General features: G+C 46.8%; 4 protein-coding genes across 4 annotated transcripts; 2 read left to right on the forward strand and 2 right to left on the reverse strand.

The window, feature by feature from the left end:
- The first annotated feature begins 652 nt into the window (after nucleotides 1-652).
- Nucleotides 653-2,596, forward strand: V1513DRAFT_451465 (glycosyl transferase family 21-domain-containing protein). The gene is made up of 2 exons (XM_066898972.1): nucleotides 653-1,108; nucleotides 1,160-2,596. Exons 1-2 carry the CDS (start codon nucleotides 993-995, stop codon nucleotides 2,370-2,372), a joined length of 1,329 nt encoding a protein of 442 aa, XP_066751429.1. The 5' UTR covers nucleotides 653-992; the 3' UTR covers nucleotides 2,373-2,596.
- Nucleotides 2,597-3,087: 491 nt separating this feature from the next.
- V1513DRAFT_225482 (uncharacterized protein) lies at nucleotides 3,088-5,417 on the reverse strand. Its single transcript, XM_066894406.1, has 5 exons — nucleotides 5,307-5,417; nucleotides 5,057-5,205; nucleotides 4,877-5,007; nucleotides 4,564-4,617; nucleotides 3,088-4,510 (listed from the first exon to the last, which is right to left on the reverse strand). Exons 3-5 carry the CDS (start codon nucleotides 4,941-4,943, stop codon nucleotides 3,213-3,215), a joined length of 1,419 nt encoding a protein of 472 aa, XP_066751430.1. The 5' UTR covers nucleotides 4,944-5,007; nucleotides 5,057-5,205; nucleotides 5,307-5,417; the 3' UTR covers nucleotides 3,088-3,212.
- A 1,508-nt stretch (nucleotides 5,418-6,925) lies between these two features.
- Nucleotides 6,926-9,215, forward strand: V1513DRAFT_451475 (TLC domain-containing protein). Its single transcript, XM_066898973.1, has 2 exons — nucleotides 6,926-7,559; nucleotides 7,612-9,215. The coding sequence occupies exons 1-2, from the start codon at nucleotides 7,334-7,336 to the stop codon at nucleotides 8,730-8,732; spliced, it is 1,347 nt and encodes a 448-aa protein (XP_066751431.1). The 5' UTR covers nucleotides 6,926-7,333; the 3' UTR covers nucleotides 8,733-9,215.
- Nucleotides 9,115-12,595, reverse strand: V1513DRAFT_404709 (Pep3/Vps18/deep orange family-domain-containing protein). Its single transcript, XM_066895592.1, has 3 exons — nucleotides 11,410-12,595; nucleotides 10,858-11,359; nucleotides 9,115-10,802 (listed from the first exon to the last, which is right to left on the reverse strand). The coding sequence occupies exons 1-3, from the start codon at nucleotides 12,345-12,347 to the stop codon at nucleotides 9,294-9,296; spliced, it is 2,949 nt and encodes a 982-aa protein (XP_066751432.1). The 5' UTR covers nucleotides 12,348-12,595; the 3' UTR covers nucleotides 9,115-9,293.
- Between the last annotated feature and the right edge of the window lie 21 nt (nucleotides 12,596-12,616).

A 12,616-nucleotide genomic window follows, 5' to 3' on the forward strand; every position in this document is an offset into this window, starting at 1 on the left:
ACAGTACAGGATTCGAAATTCAGTCGTCAGCTTCTCTCCATCGCATCAGTTATCGTTATCACAAATCTGGCGTAATGGCAAGCGTGGAATAAACAACGAGACTCACGAATACTCATCAAGAATACAATAATTATCTCATACAGTAAACTTAGCAAGGTCAGAGGACAGTTTTTGCAGACGTCATGTGGAACAGCGTAGGGCTAGCAAGCATCCGATACTATAGTGCCGAGAATAATTACCTCTTGCTATATGTTGTTTTGGAATTGGGCTCAAAATTCATATATGCCCTTGTAATGACGGGAGAAAAGTATCAAACTTTGCAAATTCCATCCTCTAAATATAGGGCTCTGAAATCACGGAAGGATCTAACAAAGGAAAGATACAATATACACTGCGGTGGATTCATATCTAAAAACTCCGACTAGCTCTATGCTTTAAGATTGGAGTCCGGCTGTGTTTGGAATCGTATCATATAGAGATTCGCGTGGTTTGCGCTGCGAATACACGTGTGTCGGGGAACTGTTCTGCCGTCGCAAACCTCCGTCCGAATCCCAACATCTCGTACAACTAAATTTTCCTCGAGGCGTAATTCGCGTTTCGCATGCTTACGAAATCACGTGATAGCCTGTTCTGCCGGGTCCCTGTCTATAAAGTTTATATCGAATTCAAAAGCCGCCTACACCTACTCACTAACACCATGACAGCACCCTCGCACCGACCCGGAATATTTTTAGCAGGCGTCTTGTTTTCTCATTATTCTCTTTGCCGATTCGATTGTTGTTAGAGCATTACTGATTTTGCGGCTCGTTCGGCTTCTTAAAAAAATACAAACATACGGAACGGACGTGGCTTTGGCCTGGACTGATTGCGACTTAAAATAGGCATACGTCTTACTATTGCATGGTGCAAATAAATGGAGTCACTAATATAGACGAACTTTGCATTTGATTCTATTCTCAACGTGACTGCAAATTGTCGCGGACAGAAACAATATGATTTTGGAATTGTTACAATCTTGCGCGGCGGCGCTCGTCAAGATACTTCCGGTTGTCCTTGCAGGCTGGTACTGCATTGTATGGTTAGTATGCTCGATAGGCTACTACCAACTGTGCGACTCAATGCTTGAATTTGTTCTACTTCAACGCTAACACAGTCACAGGTGGACTAAATTTACACGATATTACCCCTCGAAATCGAGCCGTCGCGGATCAGACGCTCCGGGCGTCTCTATCCTCCGCCCGCTCAAGGGTATTGATCCCGAATTCGAAGCATGCATCTCCTCAGCATTTGAGCAGGATTATCCCAAGTTTGAAGTCCTCCTCTGCGTCGACGACCCCGCTGACCCGGTCATCCCAATCGTGCGCAGGGTCATGGCACGGTACCGACACATCCATTCACAGCTCTTCATCGGCGCCGAGCAATTCGGCGTGAATCCTAAAGTGAATAACCTTATCCGCGCGTACGATGTTGCGCAGCACGATATTCTCTGGGTCCTCGACTCAAACTGCTGGGTCACGCCCGGTGCGCTCGGTCGCGCAGTCGACACCTTCGAAGCCAACCCGCGAGTCCAACTCGTGCACCACCTGCCCCTAGTCGTGGATATCTCGGGTCACTGGGGCTCTCGCCTGGATGAAATGTTCCTCTCCACCGCACACGCAAAGTTCTACGTCGCAATTAACACCGTCGCCGTCGCGCCGTGTGTAATGGGCAAATCTAACTTATTCCGCCGCTCTCAGCTCAACAAAGTCGTTCCCCTTGGAATCAGATCGTTCGCCAAATTTATTGCTGAGGACCAGCAGATTGGTGACGGTCTATGGCAGGCGGGCGGACTCCATGCGATGAATTGTGACGCAGCAATACAACCCGTCGGGAATACCTCGTTCGAGGACTACTTCTTCCGGCGTATGCGCTGGCTGCGTGTACGCAAGCACATTGTCCTGGCCGCGACGATTGTCGAGCCATTGACAGAGTGCTTTCTCTGCGGCATCGTCGGTGCTACAGCGTTCAGACTTCTCGGCGGCGTAAACTGGAATGTGTTCTTCGCCGTCCACGTGTTATTGTGGGCGCTTGGTGATTTCTGGATATACTCAAATCTACATCGCCAAGGCAACGTCGAAATAGTACAACCACCCGGCGCCTCTCAATCGGGAACCAAAAAATCGTTGCCGACACCATACTTTGCGCTTCCGAAACAAATGTCGGAACCCAAAGACATTGCGAGGTGGATAGTATCCTGGTTCGCACGCGAGGCCATGGCCCTGCCAATCTGGATCAACGCGATGGGAGGCACACAAATCGCATGGCGGAATCGCTTGTACTACATAAAACAAGACGCCACGGCCGTCGAGATTAAAAAGATTGGCAAAATTTGACTGATAATGACAGAAGAATGATTATCGCATTAGTTTGGTGTTTGTTTTTATCATAGAGTTCAGAAACCGGAATTTCTCGCATGTGCTTCATTTTTGGGCATGGGGCTTGTTTTGTTGTTGCATTGTATAAACAATTAAAAATGGAGTCACATGTCTTTAACAAATTTGCAAGGTAGAAAAAACGTATTATATTCAAGTCCATGACATACACAACAAACATACAAACAAAAATAATGTAATATATCTCACAAGGAATTAATTTCAATTTACGAAAAGAAATGCATGTATATATGCCGTGACTTTTCATATATATTTAAACAGAAGTAGTAATATGTAAAATAAAACAAACTCCGATTATTAGAACCCAACCTTTATGTATACATGTACGAAACACCACACAAAAAGACCACGGGCCAAGTGAAAACAATCTCACTCTCACAGATCTCGACAAAAGCAAAGGTCAATGCCCGTTCAACTTCCGGATGAAGAAAAATGGAAATCGACAACAAAGCGTCAATAAAATGTAACAAATTCCGCAATATCACTTCTCGGAAATGACATAAAACTAGACGACTCCCCCGACACACCATTGTAAACCCAATTCCGTAACTGAAAGGCGCAAATATTATATATAGTAAATATAGCAAATAATAACACAAAAATAAATTTAGACCCGACCAACATTTAAATACCGGTAATAAAAAGCGCGTAAATCAAACCAAATCATTAACCCTCAACGCAAATTTTAAAACACCGTCTTTTACCCAAATATCACACCATACGCAGACGATAAAACACACTGACAAAGGAAAACCGTGGACGATTTTTATAACACTTTTATTAACCCCAAACAGATGCAGCCATACCCAATCCCTTATTACCCCAAACTTTTGAAGACCATGCCATAGCGTTCGTAGACGAAGAAGTGGGAGTGGAAGAAGTAGAGGAAGTTGTGTTGTTCGAAGAGGAGTTACCACCGGCTAACGAGGACATTGATGGCTCACCCACGACAGATTGGGTTGACGCAGCCGAAGGTGTTCGCTCAGGCAAGTGGTGGCTGAATGAGTCAGACTCGGACCCCAGGCCAAAAGGTGAAACACTTGGCCGCGTGCCAATAGCACCAGCGCTGACAGGCGCGTTGGAAACAACACTAGCCAAACCGGTGTTGACCCCAATGGGGCGGGTGCCGATCGGAGCAACCGCAGACGAAGTGCTTGCGCGCACAAGAGGAACTCGTGGGGGAGAATGTTCCGGAGAGGAGGCGGAAGTGTTGGATTGTTGAGTAGTGGTCGAATCAAACAAACTGAAATTAGCCGAACGAGAAGAAGGGGACGAGGTACCATTCGAATTTGCGCCGGAACGGCCGACAGGAGACGTTGATCCAGAGGCACGCTGTTGCTGTTGCTGCTTTAGCTGCTGACCATGCGGATGAGACTGAGATTGTTGTTGGCCCTGCTGCGGCGACTGCTGGAACGGATCGAATGATAACCGAGGAGACAATCGCTCGGACGCAGCAGATGGAGTACCAGAAGCTCTCAAAAAGGCCTGCTCCTCAGCGGCAGAAACAGGACCCATCGGATCGCCGTTCAAACCATACAGAGCACGGTGTTGACGGCTAATAAGTTCGCGACGGTCATCCTCAGACAAAGCCGAAGGAGACATGACACGCTCCTTGCCGAGACTTGCAGCCGAGAAAGAAGGGAGATCGGAGAGCAGGCCTGGAGTCGCCAAGGGCTGGAAAACTTTCCTTGAAGTATCAGGAGATATGCTACGATTGAACTGCTGCTCCTGATGATAATTGCGAAGATCACGTTCACGGGCAGCAGCCAACCGACGCTTCATCTGCAGAACTTGCTCAGAATCAGGAGTGCGACCCTGCGCAGGGACAGCGGGTCCAGCTTGAAATCTCTGGGAAGCATAGTAACCGTTCAAGCCAGCCATGGTAGACTGCGAACGTACAAGCTCGGGATCCGTAGCCATCGATGCAAATGGCGGACGGGCAACGGGCTGCGCCATACGCGGGTCCATGGGAGTGCCAGGAGCGTGAGGCAAGCCAGGACTGAGCATAGGTACGCCCTCGCGACGAGCCGGAAAGAACTTGCCAGATTTCATAAGATTATCCAGAGCACGTTCAACCTCTGCTTTACAGTTAGCAAGACGTAGTGCAAAATATTTCTAGCTTGCAACTTACCATCCATCTGAGACGTGAAGGCACCAGTTTCCTCTACAGGCAGCGGAGTGGCCACTACAAGTAGCATGTTAGCTTTGTAGTTCATAAATCCCATTAAATCCAATTCCAAGAGTAAATGAGCATTATTCAGCGGTTTTCTGGTCAGACCTGAAATGAAAAAAAATTTCAGCGAGCCAGACGTCAACAGGCCACATTCCCATCAGCACCAAACTGTTGACGGAACTCCAATATATTGGATAAGCTGTGGAACGATACCTTGTGACATGCTGGCGATACTCTGAAACACATTTCACGAATAAATATCAAAACTAACCTGAACGCGATTCCCAAGCCGATGAAGGCGGGACAGATTGCCACGCGCTGGGGTCGTAATAGGACATGATCAATGGTGTACTTCGACGAGACGAAAGAATCGGCGAGAGTGAAGTGGTATTGAAATAAAGTCTAATAGCAAAGAAGTTAGTCAAAGGTCCAGACGCGTGGCATGCTCAACCATTAAATGCTCCACTTGAAGTTCTCCTGAACAATTCCCACAATATATAAAGCCCATTCAACAATAGCATTCACCAAATTCAGCTGAATAAAATGAGTGTGGGGGACGCTGAACGTGTGGAGTCGGTCGCTATAACCCTGGAGATGACCCGTGGCAGCACAGAGACGTCAACAATACGAACAAGCGACACCGATAAGCCAACGGAGCAGAAAGATAGTCGAGCAAATGTGATAAGACAGGAAATACTTACAACCCGTGCAGACGCTGAAAAGGGGAGAAGGTGGAGGGGAGGCCGGATAACAACGGGAGAAGTGCAAAAAAGAGAGCAGAGAAAAAAAAGGTGGCGGAGAGACAGCGTCGCGGTGTCGGCTTCTGGCCGCTTCTTCAAGGCGTGGTGGCCTTTTGCCCAAACACGAGCCCTGACCCTGAATACACTAGAAAAGTTTTCGGCGCAAGTAAAGCTTAATTCGCCCATATATGCTGCATGTGAAGCGACGCGTGTGCTTTGCGGCTTGAGGTTGGCCAATCAGCGAACAAGCAAGCTGTTGCAGTCACGTGACATTAGTTAAGCAATGCCCCAGATTGCTTTGTGTGTTTGTGTACAGCCCACGTCCAGCAGCGCCAGCAGCCCAGCGACAATATTCAACGAAGCCCAGCATCGCCAGGCAGCATCTCCAACACGCTGTCAGTCCGGTCGCGATGAAAAAACGGTTGTACGCGCAAAGGTAGCGAGCGCATCATGTCGCGTCGACGCGATTGTCCATGAGACCGTGACCGTTCTCGCTGCAGAATGAGTTTTTATGCGGAACCATTTGATGATATTGCAACATGCCAGCTGCAGAGTGTTGGAAACGGAACGATTTATAGTTATCTCATACTGCCAAATGGTCTCGAGGGCAAGGTTTAGCTTTGGTAATGGCACATGTCGTTCCTCAATGAGTTTTGGACCACTCGGATGCGTGATGCTCGTGCCGCTAATGGCTGATGTTGGGGATAAGTAAATAGCACCTATTATTGATGAGACATTGACGGTAGGCATTACTTCGTGCAAAATGCCCATACGACAAGAGTGGAGGCGTAGTCAAATTATTGTTTGTATACTATATTTCAAGCATACATTGCATATGGCTGCCACGCCTAGCATGTATCTAATTATAGATACTTTAATTGCATGTCCTACATAACAACGATATATAGACAGCAGTAAATTCTTGCATCTAATTTTCCTTATACGCTCTGTCTATAGTGCGTATCTAACGCTTACGCGAGTATCATTGAATATAGGATTCGTCAGGGTCCGCCCTGGATCGACTGCCACCTGCCCGGACAAACCCCTTTCTCTGCCTCGTGCGGCTCACAGTTAAAGCTGCTTCTCCTCGACTTGAAGCCAGTAATTTCATCAACTATTAATGACTTCAACGATATTTTTGTGGTAATGTCACACACACGTCTTAAGGGATTGGACTAAACTTATTCCGTCAATCAATGAGTTGGGATCCGTTCTGCTTTCAAATTAACTGCTTTCGTCGCCTGGGCAGCTTCCTATGTCCATCTTAAAAAGTACAACTCGACTGCCTGCCGAGAGCATTATTTTCTTTTTATATATGGTGTTAGTTGTCAAAAATGTAATCCAAATTCGTTTTATCTAATAAATGCATTGAATTGTTCATGTAAATATTAAGGATGAGATTGGGCCCATTGAACAGGGGAAGCGCGTGCTGGGATGCGTTTCTCTTCGGACGCCCCGTGCAGCATCAGCTGGCCCACGCTGCGTCTAATGTCTTTCTTCTTTTGGTGCGTCTGCAACGAAATCGTCTTCGTATCCTGCGCAATTTCCGCACTTATTGTGTGTTCTCATGTGTAATTCCTGTCCCCAAAATAACTTACGGCTGTTTTGCAGCCTAGAGAAGATATCTATCTTAATCGTAATCCTGCTAATTCGCTGTACAATCGCTCCGGGATTAATTCTTCCACAAATTACTTTTCTGTCAATATTCTTTCCGCTACCTCCTGCCAGTCCAGAACTTGTCGTCGTGGGCTCTTTAGCGAGGATTTGAATTGAGCCTCCTCGCACTGGTGCTTTTGCCTCGGTTCACATCACGACCTAGTTTGCATACTCGCCAAAGTTGATTTTACTGGTATCATATCCGCAATCAATTTGTCCGTCAATTGGCTGTGCGCGCCTGAATTTCCTCGCTCGGATTCGCCAGGTTTTTTAGGTTCGAGGTTGCATCGACGTCTGATTCTGCTCGAGATCAGCAGAGCAGATTTCTCACCATGACCACCGCGGTCACAACACAGAGTGCCAGCACTCTAAAAAGTTCTGCAGTAACGTCTCGGCAATTGTCCGGCATATCATTGCTGAAACACAGAAATTCGTCTGCTGTCTCCGAATCAACAGGTGCCAGGCAAGTAAGCAATGCAGAACGCTTCCTGGCATCCAAGAACGCGTCGCCGCCGTCTCCCAATGCTCTAGTACTCTACCTTGTCAAAAACCAGATCAGTACGTTGTATTTAAATTGACCTTCCGAATTCGCAGCTGCTAACGCTACTAGCACTCCCAATATACCTCCTCGTCGCACTCATACTCGCCCATTTCCTTCTTCCATTTCAACACATTACCTCTAAATTCCTCTACCTGTCGCATCGCGTCGAGCACTCTGGTCTCTATGTTAAAGGCCCCGACGACGCCTACTTTGTTTTCTTCTGGGTCGTCGCATTCACATGCATCCGTGCATTTACAATGGATTACTTATTCGTTCCCTTTGCTCGCTTCTACAATATTTCCAGCAAGAAGGCCCTCACGCGATTCGCCGAGCAAGCCTGGTCATGCGGCTACTGTTGCGTGTTCGGGTCGCTGGGCACGTACTTAATGTACAAATCGCCGTACTGGCTCAATACCGACGAGCTCTGGGCTGGCTGGCCGCATCGCGAGCTCAAGCACATGTTCAAGTGGTATTACCTCGTGCAGCTCGCCTTTTGGTTGCAGCAAATCTTTGCCCTGAATATTGAAGAGCGAAGGAAAGATTACCGGCAGATGTTCACGCACCACATTGTCACCTGCTCGTTGCTGATCGCGTCATATAATTACTGCTTCACTCGGATCGGAAACGTTGTCCTTTGTCTCATGGACGTTGTCGATATTTTGCTTGCATCTGCAAAAATGCTGAAATATTTAGGCCGCCAAACTTTGTGTGACGTCATGTTCGGCGTGTTCATTCTAACTTGGATTATTGGCCGTCATGTACTGTATGTCAAACTGGTGTGGTCCGCCATGTTCGATTCACACAAATTGATTGGGTACAAGTGCTTCTTTGAGCCACTAGACGACGTGGTTAGTGTCGGTGACGCGATGCCGAGCTCTGGGAGTAACAAGACGCGAATGTTCTTAGGCGAAGAGCTGTGCTTTACAGAGATCATGCACTTCTCGTTTATTTCCCTGCTTTGGGTTCTACAGGGAATAATGCTGATGTGGTTTTACATGATTATCAAGGTCGCTGTCAGAGTTCTTTCCGGCGGAGGCGCCGATGATAGTCGGAGTGACGGCGAGGACGAAGATGACGACGCGACAGAGGAATTGGACGACGAAAAAGCCGAGCTCAAAAAGTTCGATGAAGCCGAAGCTGATGTCGATGACGAGGTCACGCTCGTCGACGCCGTGGAGATAAGCAGCTGATACCAAGTTTAGACCAACTTCACGCTATAGAATAGAATTGTATGTGACGATAAGAATAGTTTACACTTACAGCATTACACGGGCTGTTTCGCATCTAGTGCCTTTTTGATATTATATGAACCGGAGAATTTCAAACTGGAGAACAGTTGTGGCTGAGCTTTAGGACAGTCTTATCAAATGGACGGGATTAGTAGTACATAATTATTTTTTTTTTCGGTCAAAATATCTTCTTATCACCATTTGTCATAACGTGTACTATTTTCTATAGAAGGTCGATCGAATGGTGGTATGATGTAAACGCTTTCGCCATTAGCTTTCTTGTAGTTTTGGAAACGAGATTATGTTCTATGTATAGTCGTGTCTGTGTTTTTATGATGATTTCCATTACGCTCTGCATTTTCATGGAAAAAAAAAGTTATTAACTGAAATAAATAGAACAGGAATATGAAATTAATTTCTTGTTACGCCCCTAAGTGACTCGATCAAAGAACTCAATAGCAATCAAAATACAATTGACAATATACAAGAAACATAACTACCACAACTTAGCCAAAGAATGAACTACAAGTCCCACTCAGCAGCCAACTCCTTGTCCTTCTCATCAACAAATTGCTCATCTATACTATTAATCATATATGGTCCGCATAAAATGCATTCGGCCGCCACCAAGGCATCCAAATCGTCCGAAATGGCACCCCCGCTTTTCTGCGCCTCGAGTTGGAGTTGCGTGATTTTCCTCCGAACACGGGGGTTCGAGATTTCTGCCACTTTGTTAATGAGACAGTCGCCGTGGAAAGAATGTTGACATGGAAACACGTAAAATTGGCGCGACAACAACGGGAACGAGCATATATAACATCGTTCGCCAGGTTCCACAATCGCGAATCTAGTCGACAGACTGTTAATGTCCGCGCGAATCGTTTCCGAAGTCTTGGCCGATTCGTCCATTTCTTTTCGCAGCTGATCTATATTCCGCGAATACTCCTCCAGCGCCGCGCAGATTTCCTCCTTGAAATCGTCAATCACAACAAAGTCGGGGAAAAACGGCAGCAAGTCCTCGATTTTGAGCAGTTCGCAGCGTTTTAAGAATTCTATGGCGGATTTGATGCCGTGTTCTTTGTTGATCACTTTTTGTGCGACACGGAGCCAGAGCTTTTTGCGGAGTGACGCATTGTCGCCCGGACGATCTGCCACCACGCTCGCCAGTTCAACATTGTCGTGTTGTAATGCGAGATCGACGGCTTCTTCGTATAAACCCATCGACGAGTATATGAAAATGCATGACTGCACCCGTTCATGCTTGATACACAAGCGTAACGCAAAATCAGTATCGTAACATCGCTCAATATCGTGGAATTGTAGGTATTCAAGTAGAGCGGTTTCATCCTTTGATTTATCGCTCGCGTATATAGAGATCAGCGTGTTATGGACCGCAGCGTCCCTGCTCTTCAAAGAATTGATCGCATATAGCAGATATCGGATTGCTTGATTCTGGTCGCCAGATGGCACAGTCAGACTGTACGACAAAATTGCCGGAATCAGTTTCCGAGATTGCAACTCTGGCATACGCATCCATGTATCGATCGTCTCTTTTGGACAGTTAACAAGCAACACAGTAGAGTACTTGTAGTAAATATCCGGCTCATTTTGCTTGCGCAGAACGGTCAAAGCCTCACTCCATTTTTCTAATCGCACCCAGTACGACAAGACGAACGAATAGTCATTGACACTGTTCGCGTAATATAGTAACTCCTCCTGTCGACCATGCGACGAAATAATGTCGTACGTCGTCTTGCGATCAAGATCGTTCTTATGCCGTGTGACAAACTCCTGGAATTCTTCTTTTATCTTCTTTATATCTGCCGACACGCCGTTCTCAGCCGCGTGTTTCTTCTTTGGTTTATCAAAAAGACCATTACTCTCGCCGTTCACACCATTCGGCTTTCCTTTCTCTTCCGGTTCTGTTGTCTTTTCAGATTCTCTCGTCGCCATGGAGTCTTCCAGCGAATTCAGTTTTTCCATGAATACCTCCACAATCCAACTCGCTAACATCGTTCGCTGCATCATATGCTATATTTCATTAGCCTGCATCAGCAGATTTTATCCAATAAAAGCTGGTACGTACGCTAGGCTTATATCCTCCCAACTTGACAATCAAATATCGCCTCAAGGCATCGGTCTTCTTCTTTTCCATCAACTGAATCGCAACGCTCTCAAATGGTTTGCTGCTCTTTCCCAAAATATTGGCAGCTTCAAGATACGACTTGTTCTCAAGTAGAAACTCCCCGTTAGCAACAGCAACCGCGTCTCGCTCTCTAGGCGTCTTGGCCAGTCGCTGGGCCTCGTCAAATCGACTTTGAGAAAGGTATATCCGCCAAATATCCCTGTCTTCATTGGTGACCGTGATCTCGTATATGCTGTCAGAAGAGTATGCCCAGTATGTGGAGTTCTTGATATCGGAAGTGAGACCCAGAAATTTGTCAGAATATGGTAGTCGTTCGTCAAATACTATTGTGCTGTCGAGAAGATTGACGGCGAGGATTTGGTTGTCGCGGAGGATTAGTGCGTGATACTTTGTGAGTGTTATACATGAGATCGGCGTTGAACTGCTAGGTAGGTTTGATTCCCTGGAAGTGGTTAGCATGTACTACACCTGGCTCACATATCTGGGGCATACGGGTATAACTTGGAGTCCTGGAATATTACTGTTCCAAGGTCAGGCGTGGTCGGGGCGGTGTACAGCTTGCCGTAATATATGCCAGACTCGTTCAGCCATGCAAATGATCGGTCGTCCATAAATGACTCATTCTCAGGCGAAATCGATAGCAAAGATCTTGCGCTAGGTGCAAAGTCAACATGCACCGCTGCTTCCTCATCGTCGAAAAATTTAGTGAACGTCGGACTGTAATCACCCGGCGCATGTCTAACAATCTTTGACACCCAATGCCATAACCTTCCACTCGTCGCTGCAATTAATCGACGCATATCTGGCTTCCCCGGGAGTAACTCGACGAAGAGTCCGTCAACAGCTACCCCACCGGGGGTCCGCCAGACTAATTTTGAGTACCGCTCCTCACGCTTAAAAAACTCGTCTGACGGCTCAATGTATGTCTCAATGACTTTACCATCCGCTGTTCCAACAAGGATCTCCTTCGTAGACGAACTTGGCTCTGTCGGGTTCCATGCCACTGATGTAATTATATTACCTTTCATTCTGGACAGCTGCTTCGCCCGAGATGTCCGCAAATTCAAATAAAAGTTCTCAGCAGTTGTAGTTGTAATCAGTAGATGCGAACCTGTACGATCCAGAAAAATATTCTTGACATTGCCGGTCCCAGGAGCCTTCAACTTTGGCAATTCGATGTCTTCAATATCTTGCGGATTGTTCAAGTCTATGCGCAAAATCCTACCCGACGCGACAGCAAGGTATAAAATATTGTTGGACACAGCCATTGCAGCTAATGACGAGATTTGGAACTGCAACTGCACCCGCTCGATAGAGAAGATAGGCACGTCTTCGTCGACGTCCACTCCTGACAGCGCTGCCGTCGGAGGCTGCGCGGTCGCCGGCGTACCATTACTGCCGGAGGATGGCGTGTAAACCGGAAAATCCATGGATACTCAATGTATGCCAATATGTGGATTTATGCAAGAGGCCGACAGTATCACGAGTGGATATACAATGAATTCGAGTTCGCAATTGATGGGAGCCAAAGCTCAATCCCAGTTACGGCGATGGACGAGCAATTCGAACACACGATTCACAACTTCACATATCGCGCCGCGTCACAAACTCACAATTAACTAGGGTTAGGGCTAAGCGAATGAACTGATAGCTGTCGTTGCCAGGAACCCGACTGACGATAATACGAGGAATTAGCATT

This window comes from Lipomyces chichibuensis, assembly GCF_038497645.1.
Source record: "Lipomyces chichibuensis strain CBS 12929 unplaced genomic scaffold V1513scaffold_41, whole genome shotgun sequence".
In the NCBI taxonomy this organism is placed as follows: domain Eukaryota; kingdom Fungi; phylum Ascomycota; class Lipomycetes; order Lipomycetales; family Lipomycetaceae; genus Lipomyces; species Lipomyces chichibuensis.

What these genes read in the sequence shown, in the direction of transcription:
- V1513DRAFT_451465 (XM_066898972.1), top strand. Translation starts at nt 993, where the DNA reads ATGATTTTGGAATTGTTACAATCTTGCGCGGCGGCGCTCGTCAAGATA. An exon ending in TCGATAGGCTACTACCAACT is followed by an intron (nt 1,109 to 1,159) that starts GTGCGACTCAAT and finishes ACACAGTCACAG; the next exon opens with GTGGACTAAATTTACACGAT.
- V1513DRAFT_225482 (XM_066894406.1), bottom strand. Translation starts at nt 4,943, where the DNA reads ATGTCCTATTACGACCCCAGCGCGTGGCAATCTGTCCCGCCTTCATCG. An exon ending in GGCTTGGGAATCGCGTTCAG is followed by an intron (nt 4,618 to 4,876) that starts GTTAGTTTTGAT and finishes TGCTACTTGTAG; the next exon opens with TGGCCACTCCGCTGCCTGTA. An exon ending in CTTCACGTCTCAGATGGATG is followed by an intron (nt 4,511 to 4,563) that starts GTAAGTTGCAAG and finishes ACTGTAAAGCAG; the next exon opens with AGGTTGAACGTGCTCTGGAT.
- V1513DRAFT_451475 (XM_066898973.1), top strand. Translation starts at nt 7,334, where the DNA reads ATGACCACCGCGGTCACAACACAGAGTGCCAGCACTCTAAAAAGTTCT. An exon ending in CCTTGTCAAAAACCAGATCA is followed by an intron (nt 7,560 to 7,611) that starts GTACGTTGTATT and finishes TAACGCTACTAG; the next exon opens with CACTCCCAATATACCTCCTC.
- V1513DRAFT_404709 (XM_066895592.1), bottom strand. Translation starts at nt 12,347, where the DNA reads ATGGATTTTCCGGTTTACACGCCATCCTCCGGCAGTAATGGTACGCCG. An exon ending in CAGGACTCCAAGTTATACCC is followed by an intron (nt 11,360 to 11,409) that starts GTATGCCCCAGA and finishes AACCACTTCCAG; the next exon opens with GGAATCAAACCTACCTAGCA. An exon ending in TGGGAGGATATAAGCCTAGC is followed by an intron (nt 10,803 to 10,857) that starts GTACGTACCAGC and finishes AATGAAATATAG; the next exon opens with CATATGATGCAGCGAACGAT.